Source organism: Herpailurus yagouaroundi, unplaced genomic scaffold, assembly GCF_014898765.1.
Source record: "Herpailurus yagouaroundi ecotype Mexico unplaced genomic scaffold, PumYag 185, whole genome shotgun sequence".
Lineage (NCBI taxonomy): Eukaryota > Metazoa > Chordata > Mammalia > Carnivora > Felidae > Herpailurus > Herpailurus yagouaroundi.
Window position 1 is genome coordinate 9,187,820 of NW_024412416.1, and position 26,068 is coordinate 9,213,887.

At 41.0% G+C, this 26,068-nt stretch overlaps 1 protein-coding gene across 2 annotated transcripts in view; it reads right to left on the minus strand.

The window, feature by feature from the left end:
• AGBL1 (AGBL carboxypeptidase 1) overlaps positions 1 to 26,068 on the minus strand; it is an 858,541-nt gene that overhangs the window by 669,716 nt on the left and 162,757 nt on the right. For both annotated transcript variants that reach the window (XM_040493719.1, XM_040493718.1), the window contains exons 10-15: positions 24,075 to 24,191; positions 22,395 to 22,975; positions 20,795 to 20,878; positions 20,475 to 20,561; positions 17,252 to 17,400; positions 15,691 to 15,778 (exon numbers count right to left, since the gene is read on the minus strand). In XM_040493719.1, coding sequence (XP_040349653.1) covers positions 15,691 to 15,778; positions 17,252 to 17,400; positions 20,475 to 20,561; positions 20,795 to 20,878; positions 22,395 to 22,975; positions 24,075 to 24,191 — 1,106 coding nt within the window. The remainder of the gene's footprint in view (positions 1 to 15,690; positions 15,779 to 17,251; positions 17,401 to 20,474; positions 20,562 to 20,794; positions 20,879 to 22,394; positions 22,976 to 24,074; positions 24,192 to 26,068) is intronic.

A 26,068-nucleotide genomic window follows, 5' to 3' on the forward strand; every position in this document is an offset into this window, starting at 1 on the left:
GGGTTTTAGTGGGGGGAAAGATGGGGAGAGGGAAGAAATAGCAGGTAATGAATCTCTGTTCTTTCAAAATGTAAAAATCACAGATTATTCTTTCTGGCTTTTTGCTACCTACATGCCACCCTCCACCAAAAAAAAAAAAAAAAAATCAAGCAAACACTAAAGAAACAAAAAACCCACTGTCTTATTTCTTGTGGTTTTGTGGTTTTTCAATATTTCTAAAACTAGGAATGGTAGTCCCACAAACTATGCCCTGCACATTCCTCTTTCCTCAGCCTCTGCCTGCACAGCTCCCTGGAGCCCTCATCATTCTAGGGACAGAAGACACCCCTACAGTATAAGCCCCAAGTCATTCTCCCTGTAGCTCTTTAGCATGACATTAATAGAACCCCCCTCCTTTGTGACTACAGCCTTAGAAACTTCCACAAGGCATCTTCACCCATGATGCCATTTGGGTCTTGATACCTAATTGGGTCTACTTTCTCCATAGTTCCCCCAAGTTCTGCACTTTCTCCAGGGTCAAGGCTCTGGCTATTAGTAAGTATGTGAAGAAGCAGATGAAGGCTCAGAAAGCACACAAGCCACATATGCTCTACCTTTTATGCTTTTTCTGATTTCACTCGCAAAAGGCTCCACTGCAAATGCTCGTTGGGTCTACACCTAGCTGAACGACGGGTACTGATCAGTTACGCTTCTCCACAACAGAAGAACCAAGTGAAATGAAATGAACCAGTCAAAATGATCAAAATGTTGACAACCAATCAAAATGTGGATGAGTGTTTCACCTGATAGAATACACATGTGAGCACACACCTGTGCTCACATATGCATATTCGTGAAGGCAAAGTCAGGTGGAAGCAAACACCTAGTGCCTTCCCAATACCAAGATTTTTGCCTGCTAACACTAGAAACAGAACCTGCATCTTTCCTCAGGTATAACTGATTTCCCTGAGGGCCAACAGGGGTGGTCTCCTTGGACATGAACCTTGCTTCTTTGTACACTTCCCACTATGCTATTAAATTTTTTTTTCAACGTTTTTATTTTATTTTGGGGACAGAGAGAGACAGAGCATGAACGGGGGAGGGGCAGAGAGAGAGGGAGACACAGAATCGGAAACAGGCTCCAGGCTCTGAGCCATCAGCCCAGAGCCCGACGCGGGGCTCGAACTCACGGACTGCGAGATCGTGACCTGGCTGAAGTCGGACGCTTAACCGACTGCGCCACCCAGGCGCCCCCCCACTATGCTATTAAATACACTGAAGTCACATGACATGTGCACACATGCACACGCACACACACACACACACACACACACACACACACCTGCTGTAGCTTGGTGGGCAAGATTCTCATGGGCAAGACTAAATGCTCCCCATCGATGAGCCGGCCCTCCCCATAATGGTTGCAGACTGCTGGGATTTAAGAAAAAATGGGCATTACCCCACTTACAATGAGTTTCTGTTAAAGGAGGTTCCATTACAACCCTGGTTTGGGGGTCTAAACCCTAGCTGAACCTAAAGCAAATGTCATCTCCCCACTGGAGTCTCCTGGTGGCCATACTGCACCAGGAGATGACTCTACCAATAGCAAAAACTTTCCTCTTCAGGGACCTCCACACTTTCCCAAGATCACCATCTTCATAGTGACATGTTCAATAAATGTCTAAAGTGAAACACTTGGCTTGCAACAATTCAATCTGTCCATGATAAAGTTAGATTCTAAGCACAAGTCATTTTTGTTTCCCCAGTTATGATGAGAATATGCTGGGGGATATTTGCAAGGTAGTAACATTCATCCTTTATATTTTAAGTGTTTCCCAAGCTCTTCCTTTGTACGGAAGACCCTTTCCCTCTTCCTCATTCAGACTACATCTTCCTTCAAGACTCAACCCAAGGGTTTCCTCTTCCAAGAAGTCTTTCCTGATTATCTGCCCTTTTACACACTTCTTGCCACACTCTGTCTCTCCCTCACTGCTAACACTTTATGACAGGGATTATTCTTATCCATTTGTGTACCTTCATGTTTGGCATACCACCTGGACATAGCAGCTGTTCAGTTGAGTCTGTAGAATAAATGGACCTATAAGACTCCAGGAGTAGTAATTAGAATGCCTAATAGATTTCACCTCTAATCCTACTGGTATCTTTTTAAGGTAAGTGTTGCTATCCACACTCTACAGATGGGCAAATTGAGGATCACAGAAGCTAAGCGTCTTGAGCAACTCCACACAGAAAGCTTAGTAAGCAAGACTCAACCCCATAAGTGGGCTTACTCCAAAACCAAGATTTCTTTTATTGTATCACCTGTCTCTTGGGAATGGATAAGAAGACAAGAAGTCTTTTGGCCCAATTTAGCAAGGAAGAATGTGAAGTTTGGTCTTTATAAATTAGTGCTGCTTATAAACTTAAGGTCTAATGTAAGAGAAGGAATGTAAACTAAAGCAGATGACAGCTCATGAAAATGAAACCGATCACTGACTCTTTAAGTCACTGGTGCTGCTAAGAAGTTTCTACTAGTTATGAGCAAATGCTGACATTCACTGAACATCTACTATGTACCGAACACTGTTCTCAGCTTTCTACACACTTTTTTCCTCATTTCATGTACTCCTCGGAGCAGCTCCGTGGGGGAGATGCCATTATTGTCTCCATTTTATAGATGGGGAATCTGAGATTGAGGTTGGAAAAACCTGCCCCAGGTCATACCACTCACAAGTGGTAGAAATTTGATTCCAAGAACTTTCTCTTCTTGATCTGCTCTTCGAGATGGAGAAGAAGGCTGGTGAAAATCAAGTGCATTCTCAGATTTGCTGGATCCTCAATAGGTCCTGTTGGGTCAAAGATGACCCAGGATTGGATCGAGCCAGTTATCCCACAGTTAAAACGCTTTGCTTTTCCAGCCCCTGAACCATTTGTCTTAGGAAGAATCTGCACTTTTATAATCATAAAAACCTTCAATGAAGCAAGAAGCAAAGTACACAAATGCATACTTGCGAACTCAATCTATTTCCATTTGTACTTAACAATATGCCGGGAAGTCATTTTTTTTTTTCCTGTGGATGCATGAAATGAGCAAATGCCAAGATACAGAGGGAAGTAGATAATCTTATAATGGCGCTGGCTCTGTTTAACATGGGTGCATCATTTCAGTTAACAGGGTCTAATAAGGCAGAGCAGCCATGCCACCAGCTTCCCCATGTCCGCAGCGTTACTAATATTCCCTCCAATGCCAAGTCTCCTTCCTGAGATCCCTCGGAAGGATGCACAATGGCAGAGTCCCTGTATGACATTCATCTTCATGAGTGAGCTGTTCCCTCTCCTCTCAAGAGCGGAGATAAATGTCAGAAGAGATCAGCTGTTGTGTATTACACGGCCACTCAGAGCACGCCGCTTCCCTCCCTCTGCCCTTCGGCACCAAAATTACTTTAGACCTGAGCTGGGAAAGAATTCGAAAAGGTGTGAGGCTGTGTACGTTAGAGGGAGAAGCAGGCCGCAGGGAAGTAAATAACACAGAAACGGAAACCGTCTTTGCTTACTTTTATGGAAGGTGTGGAAAAAGGAGGCTGCCCTTTTATGCCCTGTCCCCGCCCCTTACCAAGAATCCCTTTTATTTTCTGGCCTACTGGTCTGCAAGGTGGGTGGGAGAAGGGGATGAGATAGAGGAGGAGAGGGTATTCTGCGGTGGGGAGCAAATTAGTCAACTGTGCATAGGAGAAAATATTAGAATTTTTCCTTCAGTGTATTATGATCCAGATACTAAGAAAGAAACTCAGTCGTCTGAGGTTTAATACAGTGACAGACACTACTGTCCTTATGACGTCCAAGTCAACTTCATGGGATGAATAGTTATATAACCAATTTCAGTAGAGCAATCTTATCCATTCTTGTTTTCCAGGGCTGGAATATGCACACCACACTATATCTTACACCTACAGTTTCATGTGTCAGGATGGCTGTATGGGAAGAGTTCCACACTTCCCTCATTCTTTGACTTTTAACTTCTGGCAACGTAGTGAAGTTTGCAAAAGCCTACCTTAGATTTATAGATTATATTACCTAAATTAAACTAAACTTCACAATACAGACTATCAGCGTTTTTTTTAATTCTGCTTAGAAGCCACAGATTGATAGCAATATTAAATTTTAAGCACCAAGGGCCCAAAATACGAGAGAATGGACATGGCCAGTACCTCGTACTTTTCACACTAGCTCTTTCTCAAAGATTCTTATTTGTATAAAAACAAGCTAAAGACATCTGGGGAATTAATCAAAATCTTTTTAAAATCACGCCAAGGGCTACTGATAATAGTATTTTTCATGGTTAACCCTAAGGGTATAATATATTCTGAGTTATCAATAGCATAAAGACACAAAAACTAGGGAGGAGCCAAGATGGCGGAACAGCATGGAAGTTGTTTGTGTGTCTCGCGTCCATGAAATACGGCCAGACCAACACTGAACCATCCTACACACCTAGAAAACGGATTGGAGGATTAACACAACAATCTGCACAACCAGAAGCACAGAATTCAGCAGGTATGTGGCACGGAGAGGTGAGTTTGGGGAGCAAGAAGCCGTGAAGGGTAGGGAACCGCTTTTTCAGGGGAGAGAGGATGGAGACTGGGGAGCGGGGGGGAGAATATGGGAAAAGCATCCCTCCACAAAAGCAGCTGGAGAGAAGGTGGAAAATTGGAAACAGCCGCAGGGACTAAACTAAAAAGGGAGAAAGAAGAAAGAAGAAATGAGAGGGTTTTAATTCCATTAAGACTGTAAACAAGGAGAGCACAAAGGCTGCAACTCCGCAGCTCGATACCTGGCGGTGCTCTGGTGGGAAGGGTGAATCCCCAGGAGCAGAGTGGGGTCCGGGAGGTTCTCGGGCCACACGGGGAAAAGCGGTTCCACTGCTGGAAGGACACTCAGTAGAGACTGTTGAAGCCACGTGGTCCCAGCAGACCCCAGAAAACGGCCACATTCGCTGCTGCTGGAACAAGGTCATTAAGGGTGGAGCCTGGTGCCAGATGTGTGTTGTTATTTTCCATAATCCCTGAGACGGTGCTGCTACACTATCTCGAGAACTTTTTCTGGGGCAGCTGGCACCTGGCCGCAGTCTCGGGGCACCGGCAGCAGCAGGGTCAGGCAGGCGTTCCTGGGTGCAGCCGACATTCGGCCATTGCTAGGTGAGACCCTCCCGCAGAGGGGCGGACCGGCTCAAAGCCGCAGTCCTTCGGAAGTAAGGGGCCGGGGAAAACAGCCGCGTCTGAGACAAAACTCCGGAGACAGGTACGGTCTGGGGCCTGGTCACGGAGAGGGAAAAAGCGGGGAGTGGACGAGAGCTGAAGACAGAGGACGAGTGCACGATTGCTGAACGGAGAGAACAGACTGGATGGCTGGGAGGAGGCATTTTCACTGCTCCAGCGCATGTGCATACGCCTACGTACGCGCACCTAAGAGCGCGGCAACACTCCGCCCCAGTAGGCTAGCAGCGCCATCTAGTGGAGAGCGGAGCTGTTACACGGAGCCCCGCCCAACTGGGCGGACTTCGCTCTTGAAGAACACAAGTCTCACCGCCGGCTTAGTTTATGGACCATAAAGAGCTACATACACTGACTTCTAGGAGAAAATGAAGAAATTTCAGTCCTACTTCAATCTGTTAGCAAGTTCATCTACTCAATTTTCTTTCTTTTTTCTTACTATTTTCTTTTTCTCTTTTACAATTCTTTTCTTGAATACAGAAAGAAAAAATTCATTTTTATTTTCAATTTTTATTAAAAATATTTTTCTTTAATTTTTGTTACTATATTTTTCACTTCTGTGTAAATTTTTTCAAATTCTATTTTACTTCCATCATTTTACTTTAGTCTACTTCAGTGTATTCAACTTTTCAAATTTTTAAATAATTTCTGTTTTTTTCCTTGCTTTTTTTCTTTTTCGTTTTTCTTGAATGAAGAGAAAAACTTCATTTTTGCATTCAATTTCTATTAAAAATATTTTTATTAATTTTTATTATTTTTTATTTATTATTATTTAATTTATAATATATTTATAATAATAAATAATAATATTTATTATAATATATAATATATAATAACAAATAATAATAATTTATTATTATTAATTAATAAAAAATAATTTTTATATTTTTTGCTTTTATGTAATTTTTTTCAAATTCTATTTTACTTGCATCATTTTATTTTAGTCTACTACAGTGTATTCACTTTTTTCAAATTTTCAAACGATTTCTTTTTTCTTTTTGTTCTTTTTTTATCTTTTTTCTCTTTTTCATTTCTTTTTTCTTAAATACAGAAAAATAAAAAATTCATATTTATTTTTAATTTTTATTAAAAATATTTTTCTTTAATTTTTTCTACTATAGTCTTTACTTTTGTGTATATTTCTTCAAATTCTATTTTACCCTCATCATCTCATTTTAGTCTACTTCAGTGAATTCATTTTTTCAAATTCTCAAATGGTTTCCTTTTTTTTCTTTCTTTTTTTATCTTTTTCTTTTTCATTTCTTTTCTTTTTTCTTGAATGCAAAAGACAAACTCATATTTATTTTTAATTTTTACTACAAATATTTTTCTTTAATTTTTTTCTACTATATTCTTTACTTTTGTGTATATTTTTTCAAATTCTATTTTACCCCCATCATCTAATTTTAAGCTACTTCAGTGTATGCATTTTTTCAAATTCTCAACGATTTCCTTTTCTTCCTCCCCCCCCCCATTTTTTTTCTCTAATCTTTCAAACCACTTTCAACACCCAGACCAAAACACACCTAGGATCTAGCATCATCTATTGAATTTGTGTGTGTGTGTAATTTTTAATTTTAATATTTTTTTAATTTTAATTTTTTAATTTCAATTTGTCTACCTTATTAATTCCTTTTCTCCCTTCAAAATGACAAAACAAAGGAATTCACCCCAAAAGAAAAAGCACAAATGAACGACAGCCAAGGATTTAACCAACACAGATACAAGTGAGATGTCTGAACCAGAATTTAGAATCACAATAATAAGAATACTAGCTGGAGTCAAAAACAGATTAGAATCCCTTTCTGCAGAGATAAAAGAAGTAAAAAATAGCCAGAATGGAATTAAAAATGCTATAACTGAGCTGCAATCACAGATGGATGCAGCGGCGGCAAGGTTGGATGAGGCAGAACAGAGAATCAGTGATGTAGAAGACAAACTTATAGAGAATAACGAAGCAGAAAAAAAGAGGGAGATTAAGGCAAAAGAGCACGATTTAAGAATTAGAGAAATAGGTGACACATTAAAAAGGAACAACAACAGAATCATAGGGGTCCCAGAAGAGGAAGAGAGAGAAATAGGGGTAGAAGGGTTATGTGAGCAAATCATAGTGGAAAACTTTCCTAACCTGGGGAAAGACACAGACATCAAAATCTGGGAAGCACAGAGGACCCCCATTAGACTAAAAAAAAAAAAAAAAAAAAAAAAAAAAACACACACCACAACCATCAACAAGGCACATCACAGTCAAATTCACAAAATATTCACGCAAGGAGAGAATCATGAAAGCAGCAAGGGAAAAAAGTCCCTAACCTACAAGGGAAGACAGATAAGGTTTGCAGCAGACCTACCACAGAAACGTGGAAGGCCACAAAGGAGTGGCAGGATATATTAAATGCGCTGAATCAGAAAAATATGTAGCCAAGAATTCTTTATCCAGCAAGGCTGTCACTCAAAATAGGAGATATAAAAAGTTTCCCAGACAAACAAAAAATACAGGAGTTTGTGACCACTTAACCAGCCCTGAAAGAAATTTTAAGGGGGACTCTCTGAGGGGAGAAAAGATGAAAAAAAAAAAAAAAAGAAAAAGAAACCCAAACCAACAAATAAAGACCAAAAGCAACAAAGACTAGAAAGGACCAGAGAACACCACCAGAAACTCCAACTCTACAAGCAACATAATGGCAATAAATTCCTATCTTTCAGTACTCACTCTGAACGTCAATGGACTCAATACTCCAATTAAAAGACATAGGGTAACAGAATGGATAAGAAAACAAGATCCATCTATATGCTGTTTGCAAAAGACCCATTTTAGACCTAAACACACCTTCAGATTGAAAGTAAGGGTATAGAGAACCATCTATCATGCTAATGGTCAACAAAAGAAAGCCAGAGTAGCCATAGTTATATCAGACAATCTACACTTTAAAATAAAGACTGTAACAAGAGATACAGAAGGGCATTATATCATAATTAAGGGGTCTATCCACCAAGAAAACCTAACAATTGTAAACATTTATGCACCAAATGTGCAGGAACCCAAATACATAAATCAACCAATCACAAACATAAAGAAACTCCTTGATAATAATAGTAGGAGATTTCAACACCCCACTCACAGCAATGGACAGATCATCTAATCGAAAAATCAACAAGGAAACAATGGCTGTGAATGACACACTGGACCAGATAGAATTAACAGATATATTTAGAACATTTCATCCTAAAGCAGCAGAATATACATTCTTCTCCAGTGCACATGGAACGATCTCCAGAATAGACCACATACTGGGACACAAATCAGCCCTCAGCAAGTACAAAAAGACTGAGATCATATCATGCATATTTTCAGTCCACAACACTATGAAACTCGAAATCAACCACAAGAAAAAATTTGGAAAGTTAACAAATACTTGGAGACTGAAGAACATCCTACTAAAGAATGAATAGGCTAACTAAGCAGTTAAAGAGGAAATTAAAACGTATGTGGAAGCCAATGAATATAACACCACAACCCAAAACCTCTGGGATGCAGCAAAGGTGGTCATAAAAGGAAAGTAGCAATCCAGGCCTTGCTAAAGAAGGAAGAAAGGTCTCAGATACACAACCTAACCTTATGCCTTAAAGAGCTGGAAAAAGAACAGCAAATAAAACCCAAAACCAGTAGAAGACAGGAAATAATAAAGATTAGACTGGAAATTAATGCTATCAAAACAAACAAACAAACAAAAAAGTAGAACAGATCAATGAAACCAGAGGCTGGTTCTTTGAAAGAATTAACAAAATTGATAAATCACTAGGCAGTTTGATCAAAAAGAAAAAGGAAAGGACCCAAATAAATAAAATCAAGAATGAAAGAGGAGAGATCACAACCAACACAGCAGAAATACAAACAATAATATGCCAATAAAATGGGAAATCTGGAAGAAATGGACAAATTCCTAGAAACATATACACTACCAAAACTGAAACAGGAAGCAATAGAAAATTTGAACAGACCCATAACCAGTAAGTAAATCGAATTAGTAATCAAAACTCTCCCAAAAAACAAGAGTCCAGGCCCAAATAGCTTTCCAGGGGAATTTTACCAAACACTAAAGGAAGAGTTAACACCTATTCTCCTGAAGGTGTTCCAAAAAAATAGAAATGGAAGGAAAACTTCCAAACTCTTTCCATGAAGGCAGCATTACCTTGATTCCAAAACCAGACAGAGACTCCACTAAAAAGGAGAACTCTAGACCAATTTCCCTGATGAACATGGATTCAAAAATCCTCAACAAGACATTAGCCAACCGGATCCAACTATACATTAAAAAAATTATTCACCACGACCAGGTGGGATTTATACCTGGGATGCAGGGCTGGTTCAATATCCACAAAACAATGAACGTGATGCATCACATCAATAAAAGAAAGGACAAGAACCATATGATCTTCTCAATAGATGCAGAGAAAGCACTTGACAAAATACAGCATCCTTCCTTGATAAAAACCCTCAAGAAAGTAGGGATAGAAGGAGCATTCCTCGAGATCATAAAAGCCATATATGAACTACCCAACGCTAATAACATCCTCAGTGGGGAAAAAGTGAGAGCTTTCCCCCTAAGGTCAGGAATAAGACAGGGATATCCACTCTTGCCACTGTTATTCAACATAGTATTGGAAGTCTTAGCCTCTGCAATCAGACAACACAAAGAAATAAAAGGCATCCAAATCAGCCAGGAGGAGGTCAAACTTTCACTCTTTGCAGATGACATGATACTTTATAGGGAAAACCCAAAGGATTCCACCAAAAAACTGCTAGAATTGATTCATGAATTCAGCAAAGTTGCAGGATATAAAATCAATGCACAGAAATCAGTTGCATTCCTATACACCAACAATGAAGCGACAGAAAGAGAAATTAAGGAATCAATCCCATTTACAGTTGCACAAAAAACCATAAAATACCTAGGAATAAATCTAACCAAAGAGGTGAAAAATCTATACACTGAAAATTATAGAAAAGTTATGAAAGAAATTGAAGAAGACACAAAAAAATGGAAAAATATTCCATGCTCCTGGATAGGAAGAACAAACATTGTTAAAATGTCAATACTACCCAAAGCTATCTACATATTCAATGCAATTCCTATCAAAGTAACACCAGCATTCTTCACAGAGCTAGAACAAATAATCCTAAAATTTGTATGGAACCAGAAAAGGCCCCAAATAGCCAAAGAGATCTTGAAAAAGAAAATCAAAGCTGGAGGCATCACAATCCCAGACTTCAAGCTATACTACAAAGCTGTAATCATCAAGACAGTATGGTACAGGCACAAGAACAGACACTGAGATCAATGGAACAGAATACAGAACCCAGAAATGGACCCACAAACATATGGCCAACTAATCTTTGAAAAAGCAGGAAAGAATGTCTAACGGAATAAAGACAGTCTGTTCAACAAGTGGTGCTGGGAAAACTGGGCAGTGACATGCAGTAGAATGAACCTGGACCACTTTCTTACACCATACACAAAAATAAACTCAAAATGGATGAAAGACCTCAATGTAAGACAGGAAGCCATCAAAATCCTCGAGGAGAAAGCAGGCAAAAACCTCTCTGATCTTGCCCGCAGCAACTTCTTACTCAACATGTCTTCAGAGGCAAGGGAAACAAAAGCAAAAATGAACTACTGGGACCTCATCAAAATAAAAAGCTTCTGCACAGCGAAGGAAACAATCAGCAAAACTAAAAGGCAACCGACAGAATGGGAGAAGATATTTGCAAATGACATATCAGATAAAGGATTAGTATCCAAAATCTATAAAGAACTTATCAAACTCAACACCCAAAAAACAATCCAGTGAAGAAATGGGCAAAAGACATGAATAGACACTTCTCCAAGGAAGACATCCAGATGGCCAACCGACACATGAAAAAATGCTCAACATCACTCATCACCAGGGAAATACAAGTCAAAACCACAGTGAGATATCACCTTACACCTGTCAGAATGGCTAACATTAACAACTCAGGCAACAGCAGATGTTGGCAAGGATGCGGAGAAAGAGGATCTCTTTTGCATTGTTGGTGGCAATGCTGGTGCAGCCACTCTGGAAAACGGTATAGAGGTTCCTCAAAAAACTAAAAATAGAACTACCCTACGACCCACAAATTGCACTACTAGGCATTTATCCATGGGATACAGGTGTGCTGTTTCAAAGGGTCACACACCCCAGTGTTTATAGCAGCACTATCAACAATAGCCAAAGTATGGAAAGAGCCCAAATGTCTATTGATGGATGAATGGATAAAAAAAAAATGTGGTATACACACACACACACACACACACACACACACACACACACACACACACTGGAGTATTACTCGGCAATCAAAAAGGATGAAATCTTGCCATTTGCAAGCACGTGGATGGAACTGGAGGGTATTATGCTAAGTGAAATTAGTCAGAGAAAGACAAAAATCATGACTTCACTCAAATGAGGACTTAAAGAGACAAAACAGATGAAAATAAGGGAAGGGAACAAATATAAGAACAAAGGAAGGGAACAAAAATAAGGGAACAAAAATAATATAAAAACAGGGAGGGGGACAAAACAGAAGAGATTCATAAACATGGAGAACAAACTGAGGGTTACTGGAAGGGTTGTGGGAGGGTGGATGGGCTAAATGGGTAAAGGGCACTAAGGAATCTACTCCTGAAATCATTGTTGCACTATATACTAACTAATTTGGATGTAAATTCTAAAAAATGACAGATAAATTTTTTTTTAAAAAAGATACAACAACTAGAGGGGCATCTGGGTGGCTCAGTTAAGCACCTGACTCTTGGTTTCAGCTCAGGTCGTGATCTCACAGTTTATGGGTTCTGAACCCCACATCGGGCTCTGCACTGACAGCTCAGAGCCTGCTTGGGACTCTTTCTTTCTTCCTCTCTCTCTGCCTCCCCCCACCACCCACTTGCACGTGCACCTACCTACGCTCTCTATCTCCAAAATAAATAATAATTATTATAATTATAATTATATAATTATTAAAAAATAATTATATATTATATATATATTATATCTATATATTATATTCTTATATTATATATATTATATATATTATATATATACTATTATATTATATATATTATATTATAATATATATATTATATATATTATAATATATATAATATATAATATATTATAATATATAATATAATAATATATAATATAATATATATATAATATAATAATATATATAATATAATAATTATATAATATATAATAATTATATAATTATTTAAAAAATAATAAAGATATAACAACTAGGTAAACCTTTGCAGTTATTATTTGTTCCATCTTTTTTTTCATCATTTACGATTTTAACTCTTTGCATGTCTTCCAACATACATAATATATTAGTATAGTAATGCATGCATAAGTGATTAAAATAATTTAGGAACAGATTTATATTACAAGTACATGCATGACTATATCTTATCAAAACAAGCAGGAGATCGCTTTCAAACTGATGACAACCAGACCCACAAGGCTGTTAGCCCGTACTCTTCACTGATCACTGTTTTTGTCACTTTGTGAAGGAAATGAGTATCTCATTCCTTTCAAGTGTCTGTTTCTCCTCTACCCTTCCACATATGTACTCAGGTATAATAAGCACCCTAGGACCCCCTTTAGGACATCGCACTAAATCTAGGAACTTAATAGCATAATAGAAACAGAACTTCTGGGGTGCCTGGATGGCTCAGGCAGTTAAGTAGCTGACTCTTGATCTCAGCTCAGGTCATGATCTCAGTTCATGAGTTAGAGTCCTGCTTCAAGCTTTGTGCTGACAGTGTAGAGCCTGCTTGGGTTTCTGTCTCTCCTTCTCTGTGCCCCTCCCCTGCTCACTCTCTCTGTCTTTCTGTCTCTCTCAAAATAAATAAATAAACTTAAAAAAAAAAAAGAAATAGAACTTCTGAGTTTCTGATGACATTTTGGAAACATGGAGAAATAAGGGGGTAACGTTCTCTCAAAGTAATACACCAGAGAGAATAAAGGCAGGGGTGATGCAAACACATCATTGAGAGCAGATCAACTCAAAGACATTGATGGGTAAAAAGGGAGAAACATGTTACATAATCCAAGGCATTCTACAATAGGGAGAGGTGTCCTGAGTTGTGGCTGAATAGAGACACACACATCTATCCTGTCATTAAATCCCATTATTGGAAATATGTTAACATAATGTGGTGAATAATTGTAAAACAAACTATGTTACAATGTAGCAATCTTATCCATTCATCTCTGTTGTATTCATGACTGCAATATGAAAAATGAATTACATTACACATTCATGGTTTTCATGGTACCCCTCTGTTGCTCTTTAATCACATAACAATTGTCTTGTTAATGAATCTAACTAACAGCTATTAACATTAATGTTGGCTTTCCTTTAGGCCAAGGCTGAGCTTTTGCATGTGTGGCTTCTTCCTCCCTCTCTCTCTGGCAGATGCTCAGTGCTCAGTCCCCACAAGCCTGCTCTTTATTCCCCGCCTCCCAGAGAAGCAGCCTCTGGGGAGAGTTCTTCTCCACTGGGAGAGAATACTGAATGTTGTGTTTGTCCAATCTCTTAACTAAGCTCCAGATCCAAGCAGGTGGCAAGCCGGATCTTTCATGTGTATTTAGCGTTACTATTTTCACAGGACACACCAAGGTTCAAATTTAGGTTTCCACTGTTTCTCCCTGCAGCTGTTGGCTTCTACCAACTGGAGATGAATTTTAGTCTAAACCTCTTTGGAACATATACAGATCCGGACAGTTGCTAGATATGTAGGCCAGGGAGTAATTGCCATATAGGTGAATGGAATACCAACAAAACTATAACATTTTGCTGTTATTCTAAAGAATATAATGAAAATATCACCCAGGTCCATATCCTAACACATCAAGGGTTGAAGATGGCCAGCTCTTTTATTACAAATGTGAGTCAGCCCAGTTCTGTATTTTGTAGACTAGACTTATCTCTATGGTGATTTTTGCCTTTGTGTCTGATGGAGCAACACAATTCCTGACCTTTCCTATCTATCAGTGCTCCTGTCCTCAGTCTCAAAAGCCAAAAGGCATGAGAGGATACACTCTCTTTCTTTTTGATTATAATAACAATACTAAACTCCAGAATGTCTGATAATACTCTTACAAGATCATAAAGAGCTACAACTTGCTTTATCTAAGAAAACAAGTGCTAGCCTATCAGTTTTTACAAGAAGCTAGCAGTGAGCTAATAATTAATTACCTATTTCCTGCCTGTCCTAACAATTCCTCTCCTTCTTTTATCTTATGAATTTGTATTTTACTTTCCATCAAAAGAAAATGCACAAATGAGCAATTCATGGCTTGGGAATCCATTTCTTTTATCAACAGATATGGATAATTTAGATTTCATTACAACCTTGCAGAATAAATTGATGAAACTGGCTACTGATCAAGGGTTGAAGATGAATTCTGGAAATGCTCCCTCTTTTGTTTTTTCCAAAACATCATCTTGCTGTGGAGGAGTAGTCCCTTAGGTATATCTGTCACAGACCCACTCCCATCTACTTCAGAAAACTGAAGCACTGGCTGAGTAAGAACAGGCCAGAACATCTCAGAATTTTTGTTCGCCGGGATACGTGGAAAGAGGTCAAGGTACTGAAGCTTGACGTACTAACCACAGGTTGAGTATGTACATGTTCTAATGTGCAACAACAAGGTCTAAGAGTTTCAATTTGTCTAAGTGAGGACAGGTGAGTGAGTTTTCTGAAAATCAAAACATTTCTTGGGGTGCCTGGGTGGCTCAGTCAGTTAAGTATCTGACTCTTGGTTTCAGCTCAGGTCATCATCTCACCCTTCATGAGTTCAAGCTCCACATTGGGCTTTGTGCTGACAGCGCAGAGCCTGCTTGGTATTCTCTGTCTCCCTTTCTCTCTGCTCCTTCCCTGTTCACACACTCTCTCTCTCAAAAAGAAATAAATAAACATTAAAAAAAATGATTTCTTGGGTTCCACTGCCAGTGCCATTTAATATGCCTGCGCTTCTGAAGGGCATTTGCCATCGGAACAGAGACAAGTACAGCAGACAAGCAGAGACGGCTGAGGTTTACAAGATCAACGTGAAGAGCAGGAAATTGAGGACGAATGAAAGAGCAGAGGAAAGGGGCGCCTGGGTGGCGCAGTCGGTTAAGCGTCCAACTTCAGCCAGGTCACGATCTCGCGGTCCGTGAGTTCGAGCCCCGCGTCGGGCTCTGGGCTGATGGCTCAGAGCCTGGAGCCTGTTTCCAATTCTGTGTCTCCCTCTCTCTCTGCCCCTCCCCCATTCATGCTCTGTCTCTCTCTGTCCCCAAAAAAATAAATAAAAGTTGAAAAAAAAAAAAAAGAGCAGAGGAAAGGAAGCTAGCAACACTGTGACTTACTTGTAATAGCAGATTTCATAGCCCATCCGTATCCAGGTGGGTCTGCCAAGAAGAGCCTCCTTCACAGAATACAGAGTTGGCTGCATTCCTGCATGGAACAAAGGCAGGATTAATCACTGGGGAAAGAGGGAATGGAAAGAGGGTTGTGGTCCTCCGAATCATGGCCCTCCAAGATAGCCAGATCCTAACCCCTGGAACCCATGAATGGTACCTTAGATGGCAAAAGGGATTTCGTAGATGTGATTAAATTAAAGATCTTGAGATGGGGAGATTATCGTGGTGGGCCCTAAATGCAATCATTTATGTCCTCATAAGAGGGAGGGAGAGGGAAGTTCGACTGCCCAGGAAAAGCCATGTGATTGAAGCAGGCAGAAAGAGACTGGGAGAGGCTATGCTACCAGCTTTAAAGGTGGAACAAGGAGCCATAAGCCAAGGGATATGAGGAACTTAGCTCCAAAAGCTGGGGGGAGGGGTGCCTGGGTGGCTCAGTCAGTAGAGCGTCTGACTTCGGCTCAGGTTATGATCTCACGGTTTGTGGGTTCGAGCCCCGCGTCAGGCTCTGTGCTGACAGCTCAGAGCCTGGAGCCTGCTTTGGATTCTGTGTCTCCTCTCTCTACCCCTCCCCCACTTGTGCTCTATCTCTCTCTGTCTCTCAAAAATAAATAAATTTAAAAAAAAAAGCTGGGAGGATAAAAAAGGAAAAAGAAAATCCCCAAGATGCTCCAGAGGGAGAATGGCCTTTCTGGCACCTTGACTGTAGCCCAGTGAAACTGACTTTGGACTTCCGGACTCTGGAATTGTAAGAGAGTAAATCCGTCTTGTTTTAAGCCACCAAGTTTGTGACAATTTGTTACAGCAACCATACAGAGCAAATGCAAGAGTTGAGGTTCATATTTTCTCTTTCTATTTAAAAGAGTCTATTTAGTCAGTACAAAATAGAGGCGGTAACCTGTGTGCAGACATAGAGATATGGGAACATTTATTCCTTACTCAAAGCCACTCAATAAATTAGGATATGACCTAGCACTAACACGCATAATTTTCCATTCCTGGAAATGTTCAAAATAAATGTGGGCTGCTAGTCAATTTGTCCCTTAAATCTCTCCTCCAAAATGGCCACAGGTATTCAGTAGAATTTGAACTTTCCCCATGTTTTTTTGGAGTTTAAATCAGCGTTGTCCAATTGGATTGCACTGTTTTCCTGTCTGGGGCAAATAGGTCAGTATATTTGCTACTGTAGGATTTAGGTGATGGAGAGAAGGAATAAATGAGAGTGCTCAAGGACCTCAAAAAGTTCAAGGTGGGGCAAGGCAGTCAGGAAGGGGTGGAATGTTGTGTATGGCGTTAACATGCCACAGCAGAGTGGAACTTCCAGACTGCCTTCCATGGTGACTGTTTGCCATAAGATGGCCACCACCTTGCCACGTCTGGGACCAAAACATTCAGCCCAACCTCAAACCCTTTGGGAACCCAAACAGAGCTTCCAGTAATAATCCAAACAACCAGAGGGGCATCATTCCTGGTGTTAGCCAGAAGACCTCTGTTCCCCAAGAGCTCATACCGTAATTAAACTGGCTGTTGGGCTTCTCACAGTTGATGACATTGAAGCGGTACGGAACAGCAGCTCTCATGCCGCTCACCTTGAAGTAGAACCACTGTTGATGTTGGCTGCTATTCACATCAGCGTTGACCAGCAAGTCATATTCCAGCCTGCAAAGTCAGAAGCAAGATTGGAGGGCTAAGAGTCTTTGAGGTAACTTCCAACACTGAAAAGCCTACAAATGTCAGATTCTAGATGACAGATCTAAGACCCAGGATCTCAGCTGGCCAGTAAGTTACAACGATCATACTTACCTCACAATATCGGACACACTGGCTATAGAAATTTGGGGAGAGGAGAGCAGGCTCGTGGTATTAAGAGAATCAATTATGCAACTGTAGCATATCTTTTTATTAAACTGTAATGGATTTTCTCTCCAGTAGGAAAAAATGCAAGTGCATGATACCCCAGAGAAAATTCAATCACATCTGGTTGGATATGTCATTATTATTTGATGCTACACATTACTTTTGAGCCTCAGTCTCCTCATATGGAAAATGGAAATAGTGTCTAAATTCGCAGTGCTGTTCTTAAAGATCAAGCAGAGAGTTGATGTAAACCCCCAGCAAAGCAACAAACGTGAATTAGACTAGGAAGGCAGGAGTTGTATGTTCATTTTGTCCCTTTTTAACTGATTTAACTTACATGCAGTGAAAAGCACAAGTTTTAAGTGTAAGAATCAGTGAATTTAAACAAATTCATCTGGACACTCCTGCTTGACAATTACCCAGATCAAGATACAAGCCATTTCCAGTACCCCCAGGAGACTCTTGTGTGGCCCCTCTCAGTCACTATCTGCAAGGGGAATCATTTTTTTTGCGCTTTAGCAACAAAATTAGCAATGCAGCTTGGACTTCAGCATTCTTACCGGTATAGTTCATTTTCCAAAATAGTATCACTCCATCCCCTTGGCATGTTCTTTGAGTTTCTCTTCTAGAAGGGGTGATGTTTTTGCCCTGATCTGTTCATACTCTGCTGCTCTGGAGCCCTGACCCCTGGCATTTGCAGTGAGATTTGTGGAGGGGTGGGGCTTTGCAGAATGCATAAAAGTAGGGCTATCTGATACAGGTCCACTGCCCATGCTGTCCTTCTAAGCATCTCAATCGAACCAAACCATCCAGCCCGCCATACAATGAATGAAGCATAATCCACTGAGTGACATTCATGAGGACAAATTTGGAAAGATGATGACCCTCAAATTGGCTGCTATGCCCACAATCCTTTCCAAAAACTGGTCATAAAAAGTCCTTGCCTAGAAGTAGGTTTGTTTTCTGTCATTTGACTCTGTTACCCTGACCAAACTAATCAGTGTAGGATTCCACCACTCCAGCCAAAGGCAGATATATGGTATATGGAGAGAAAGATCAGCAACACAGGCACATCATGGACTGACCACTGTACCACTATGAGACCCCCGATTAGGTTTTCTCTCCTGGATCCCTTAAATATGACATATAGAGAAAAGGAGTAATAAAAGCTGGCACTATAGCAAGAAGTTAGAAGCTGAGCTGGTAATGAAAAGAGAAGGTGGAGAAGGAATCTCAACATAATTGCCTTTCTCTTCTTCAGCCAAAGTAGCTCAACTTATATTTGTCTTATATGTTGGGCTTCCTTAAAACAGTTCATGCACAAAACAAACAAAAAAGGATCACCGCTCGCCTGCCCCCCAAAAAACAGAAAAACTTCAAAAATGACTCCTCAGGTAGGGGTGCCTGGGTGACTCAGCTTGTTAAGTGTCTGACTTCAGCTCAGGTCATGATCTCATGGTTCATGGGTTTGAGCCCCCCATTGGGCTCTGCACTGACAGTGTGGAGCCTGCTTGGGATTCTCTCTCTCCCTCTCTCTCTGCCTCTTCCCTGCTCTCTTTCCCTTTCTAAAAATAAAATAAATTATATATATAAAATACATATGTATATACATACCCTCAGATAGATACAAAACAGGCCAGACTATACTAAGTTCTATGCTCTAGCTATGGTGAATACCCATCTCTGAAGATAAGCTAATGCTGACTGAGGGCTTACCATGTGCCAGGTACTATTCTAAGAGCTTGATGTGTTTTTAGTTAAGTCTCAAATACATCACTATAATGTGGGTGCTATTACTGTCCCCATTTTCTGGGTCAGGAAAGAAAGGCATGGAGTTGGTTAGGTAATTGCTCAAAGTCTCCTGGTTGGAAAGGGGTGAGGCTGCCCCTGGCAGTCTGATCCCAGAGTCTGTGACGACCACCCCCTTAACTGTTCTAACTGTTGTTTTCAGGAGTTTACACATAGAATATGGATTGTATGTCCTGATTCTGGCAATGAAAAATATAGTTCACACTGGTGTAGAGGAAAGAATTATAACATAGCAGTCTCTTCTGCACTGGAAATCTATGTTTTGTTTCCCCCCTCTTTTAGTTTGTGCAGCCCTAGGCTTTCCTTGCCTGTGAAATACTTTTCCTTTTTTTTTTTTTAATGTTTATTTTTGCAAGAGAGCATGAGCAGAGGAGGAGCAAAGAGAAGAGGATACAGGATCTGATGCGGGCTCCGCGCTGACAGGAGCAAGCCCAATACAGGGCACAAACTCACAAACCATGAGATCCTACCTGAGCCGAAATCGGACACTCAACCCACTGGACCACCCAGGCGCCCCTGAAATACTTGTCTATTAACAAGAGCTCATTGAGAGTTTCTGGCAAAGAGGCATGGCACTAAATATGCCCTTGAACTAAGGATAGCGAACCTCTCCATGGGGAGCCCAATGTTCTTGCCACCTATGTACACAGCTGTAGGAACAACAGTCATGAAAAGGTACAGGACTAGGGGAGCCCAGGTACACTTCCGAGTCAACAGAACCAGCCCTGGCATCAGCCTAAGTACAAATATCCCATTCAAAGGACTCCCACGCCCAAGTATGGAGCCATGATCTTGAACATAGGTGTATTGGCAATTTTCAACTCTAGTCTCCACCTTGCTATGACATTGGCTAGTGAGCCCCCTAGTGGTGCGCTGGTAAATGTTTAACAACAGACTCCCAGGAAAACTTTCACTTGCAGTGTTTGCCAGTCCTCAGGGTATAAACACTCCCACCATGGCTGATTTCACACTACCAGTGTGAGGCCGCTGTACTGAGAGTAGGGACGAGAGACACAACCCGCTCTCTTAAGCTGCCAGCAGCTACCTTTGTGGGTTTCCTTACTTACTCACGCACTTGGATGGCTTTCCGGAGATTTCCTGACTCAAACTTGGAGTAGAACCGCAAGCAATCGGAAGCAGTGTCTTGCAAAGGCCTGTAATGAAATAGGAAACATGTGAACACATGCGTTACTGCTATTCTTGGGCATAGCCTGACATTTCTTAGAGATAAGGTTTTTCTTACAGATCTTCAACATAAATTTTCATCATGTTTTTAGTAGAAGGGATGGATTACTAACATAAAACACTCTTATTCTCATGTCATCAAGAGGATATTCCACACTCCACCCCCACCCTCCACATTCCACTGACGCTCAAGACCACCTACCAAGGCTCATCTAAACTGAAGACGACTTTATTTATAATATCAGTTGGCTGGATGAGCCTCCGGACATCCTCAAATATCTTGATCCTGGAAAGGAAAATTGGAAACATTTTAAGTGTTGGTTGGCCCTCACTCCTTACCTCATTTATCCTACAGTCATCTGGGAAGGGTTTGGGGAGTCATCAGAGAATTATGAAAGAAAAATTTAATAATGCCCCAACATGGGGCTGAAAGAGTGGAAAAAGCACTGCCTGTCCTTCCTTTTCTTGTGTATCAAAAAAAAAAAAAAAGAAACTACATTGAGCAGTAGGAATGTAGGAAGCAGATTTTAGTTGGAGGATTCAGGACTTGAAGAATTTTTTCAAGGGCATTTGAACTAATGGGCTCTGAAGGTTTCTGATGGTATCAGAGGGTCCTTTGTAGTGAGACAACTTTGAGGGAGACTTTAGGATTGTTGACTGTTAGTACCCTCAAGGCCTGGGAGGATTCAGTAAGCCTTTGAACTCTTGAGTCATTTCTACTCCTTGGGTTCTGTCAGCTCTAGAAAACTAAGGTCAGTTTTATGAGAAACACCCATATTCAGGAGGTTTAAGTAAGAGGACAGAAGGAAGCCCAAAGGAACTTTCAGATTCCCTCCTTGAATTTCCAATCCAGGTATTCTGGGTGGAGTGGGAAGGTGAGGGAAGATAGGCATGAGGCCTGGACTCAAGGGGAAGATGTTCTGTCAAAGGGGGAGGTGTTATTGGGCCAGCCTCTGCGGTGCGTCTCTCAGGAACTTGAGCTTGGCAGATAACGTACAGGGGGTAAAGTCAGAGACATCAGCAGGAACCCAAGTGCGAGCAGCTCTTGGGATCCACCATCAATTTGCTCATGAAATGGAAAACAAGTTAATGAAACTTTCTGGTATGCACACTCAGCTCCATTGACTTAGTGCATGCATAATCAATGTCGTTGGATTTTTTTTCCCCAGGGAAAATAATTTTCCTTGGTTTATCAATTTTCGTTCTAATCTCACTCTGCTTACCCAAAGGCAAAGCTTCCTTTCCAACATTCTGGGAATAAGCCATCACCCAAAGTTTCTTCCCTGGAGAATGCGGTTTTTCCTTACAATCCTCAGTGATGCAGAACTATTCTAACCCAAGTCAGGTTTTTAAGGTTGGGACTGTGAGATAGGGGCACACCACCTCCTTTCATCAATGAGATCAGACACCAATTTGTAGTGAATTTTAAAAAATATACCCCAATTAATCCACATTTGTTTTTTCTGAGAACCTTCCTGGGGACTGATCCCAGTATTTGAAGAAACTGGGTTATCTTTCCCCATCATGGTCTGCAATGGTTATGGGGTAAGGGGTTACATTGGAATCATCGAAGGAATTCTTTTCTGGCAACACATGCCTGCCACTACCCCACGCTTACTTCTGAAATGTCCAGTAGGGAGGCAAGCTTCTGTGTTTGGCAAGAGCTTCCCAAAGGATTTTAACACGCTCCTGACTGATTCTCACTTTCCTACAGACAGTTGAACTATCTGTACCAAACACTCTGCCTATAAAAATATTAAAGAAGAGAAAAAATATAGCTTCCAAATCAGCAGCGCCATCACCTTTGGACTCCACATTTGCGTTCCAACATCGACTGGGCAGAGGGTGGTGGACGATGTCCCCAGAGGTCAGGAAATGCCATTGTCTTGAAGTCGGCCACAGATCTGGTTCTTCTTGCTTTGGCCATATAGAGACAGGGGTCATGGAAGGGGACAGGCTTGGGATGTGTCTGCAGAAGCTTATCTATTACTTCATCAGTTTCTCTAGGCCTATCGGAATTGGAAAAGGAGGCACTAATCATTGGGCAGGAAATAACATCTATGTCCCAAGCATCCTGTTTGAGGGAAGCTTGAATGTCAGGGATTTCTTTTCCAGAAGAATCTATCCCAAATCCATTGGATTGCATGTTTTGGCATGGGTTCATCCCAGGTCCTTTTCTGGAGGCTGGATGCATGGTGGACCTCCCCATCTTCACCTTGCTCAGAAGGGAAGTCTGGACCATGTCTTCTCTTCCTTGCTTCCAAGAACTTTGGTCCTTATTCAAACCATGCCACTTTGGGGAGGCGACAGTTGGAATGTGGTGATGATTGGCATACTGAGTCTCTTCGAACTTCATATCATCTCCAGATTGAGACTTGAGTTCCTTCGGGTTTAAAATGGAAAAGAATACGTCAGTGTTACCTTCCTGGTAGAAAATACAATTTGACCCCAATCCTTACTCTCTGAGCACAGAGGTAAGTGTAAATCTTGTTGTTTTGTTGTTGTTGTTGTTGTTGTTTTAGCATAAATCCTATGAACTGGGAAGCTTTTTTCAAGGTCAAACAAGAAAAGGCTAAGCTTCAACAGTCAAATAAATAGTAGAATCTTAGAAACTCATGTTTAGAAGGAGCATTGGGTGGGTCTAGCACAATTCTATACATCACACAAATGCCCTTTGCAACACCCCCAAAAAGTCACAGCTTGGTGAAACAAACTCATTAACAGGGTTTTCACTACAGCCCAAGGCAGTGCCTCTCATTTGGGGATCATTCTGATTGTTTTTTTTTAAAAAAAGTCTTCCTTATACCGAAATGAAATTTCCCTTCCCTGAAATTTCTACCTACTGATGCCCTTCAGCTTTCTGAAGTAAAACAGAATATACAGACTCCCTTCTACATGTGACTTAGCTGGTACCCTTGGGTGGGGCAAATTCATGATATATCATGGGTCATAAGAAAATAACAGAGATCCAAAGGCAGGTCTAAAATCTTGACGACAGCAATAGTAGTAGGAGCAGCAAGTAGCCACTGTATCATCAGGTGTGAGGTTCTCAATTTCTTTCTACTAACAAAAAACACTGGAATCAGACTAACCACCTTCAGAAAGCCATCTAGTACAACTTACCCTCTTTGTAGGGGAACAACTAAATCACCAAGAATTTTCACCTGTGTTTTTAGAACGCGAGGGCAAGTCAGTTTGCCCTGCCCCAACCCCACGGCGGATCATAGGCAGCGATGTGTACCCCCACACTTCTTTCATCCTAGGTTCCAGGGGTCAGATTGCAGGAGACTTGCATGCATCCAGCCCAGCTACCTTTTTCACATTTTGCTTGGATTTCTGCTTCTTTCTCAGAAAGACCTCAGAAGCAGATTGCTAATGATGAACAATGCTTTCCATCTGGAGATCCCCTGCTAGGCCTCCCAGGTTCTGCAAAAAAACCCATCATGCATCACCGTGGAGCAGACCCACAGCATATGTCCTACCTCGAAGCTGCAGGAGAGCTCAAGACACATTGCCTCGTACTGCATCAGTTCCTCCTCGGGTCGGTCAAGACCAGGTTTGGAACTCAGTTTGTTCACATCTGTTTCCAAATCATCATCCTACAAAGGAATATCCAAAAATATGTATGTGAAAGTCAAGACAGCCACCCTGAGAAGCATCGAGACAAGCTACACATGTGATCTTTCAAAATCTTGGGACATGGTTTCCTTGCCTCCAAATTATAGTGCTAGCCTATGAGAAGGAGAATCTAAGATGGTGGGTGGTATTTTTTCAATGAAAAGAAAGAAGGTACACAACTTTTCTAAGCATCCATCTCAGGATTTGTCAGCCCTTACCATGAATAACTAATTTATATAAAATGAGATGAACCCTGTAAACAGTAAAGCACAATATAAAAGAATTTTGTATCTCGCCACCACCATCAACATAATTGTAATCACTGTACCTGTTCTTCCATCATCTGTGCCATTCAAAACTGTTTAATGAGCACCTACTATGAGCAGGTACCACTGTAGGTACTGAAGAGTTAGTGATAATGGAACAGACAGAAGTCAATGTTCCCATGGAATCTGCCTTCGAGTGAGAGAACGAAGACAGCAAACAAATGAAGAACATTAACTTCCAACGGTGGTAAATTCCATGCAAAGGGGATCGGTGGGAAGCAGTTTAGACTGGGTGATCTGAGACCGCCTCACTGAGGAGGTGACATTTTAGCTAGAAGAGCCAACTGTACAAAGCCTTGGGGAAGAAATTACCAGCAGAAGGAACAACTGACATTGCCTTTCAGAAAGCAGGTGGTTGGAGCACAGAGAATAGGAGGAAGATCGCAGGTGTCAACACTGGAGAAAGAGGCACTAGGCAGGGCCTTCCAGACCCAGAGAGGGGTTTGTCACCTCCTGCTGCACCTTACCCTGTTGTACATTTACATCTACCCAACCACCACCAGTCTTTCCTTCACTGGGCTGAATAATCCTAGATCCTTCATTTTTATTTCTAGATCATCATTTCATAATAGTTTAATGGTGATGGTGACTCTCCTCCCAAATCATCTGTATTTTCCAAAGGCTATAAAGTCTTACAGAGAAAGGACACCAGGAATCAACCAGTCCAGTCTCCTCATCTTTCCATGTCTCTCCTGAACCAAGTTTCCCTAATAAGATAGGGAAGAGAAACCTACCCTATGTATTAGGAGAATATTTGGTTAATTAAGGAAAAACCTGGCATCTCTGATAGCCTGGATTATTCTTCTTTAAATCAAATAAATAAACACAATAAATGTTTATATTACTGATCCAGGGTTGGGGGGAGGGAGAGAAAATGCAATATTCTGTCCATCTTCTGGAATTTTCCCCCAAACTTCATTTTTTAGTGTTTATTTATTTATTTTGAGAGAGACAGAGTGTGTGTGTGAGCAGGGGAGGGGAGGGAGAGAGAGAGAACCCCAAGCAGGCTCTACACTCACCGTAGAACCCAACATTGGGCTCGCTCTCACAACCATGAGATCATGACCTGAGCCAAAATCAAGAATTGGATTCTTAACAGACTGAGCCATCCAGGTGCCCCTCCTCCAAACTTTAAATTAAAAAAAAAAAAATAGACCTCATGATGTTGATTTCATGGTATTTTCAGATACAGTGCACACCAGGCCCAAATTCCTCAGCCCGGTAATGAAGATCCCACTATTCTTGTCCTTTCCAGCTTTATCTATCAGTTCCTGCTTGCCTGCATCCTCTTCTGTGCAGCCTCAGCCATGCCCCAGGGTGGTATCAGTAGAAACGCAATCTGGTATGTGCTGTTTTGAAGGGGCACACGCACCCCCATGTTTATAGCAGCGCTATCGACAATAGCCAAAGTATGGAAAGAGCCCCCATGTCCATAGACAGATGAATGGGTAAAGAAGATGTGGGGGGTATATATATATATATACCTATATATTGACAGAGGTTCGGAAGGGCTTCGTGGGGGGAACGAGCCC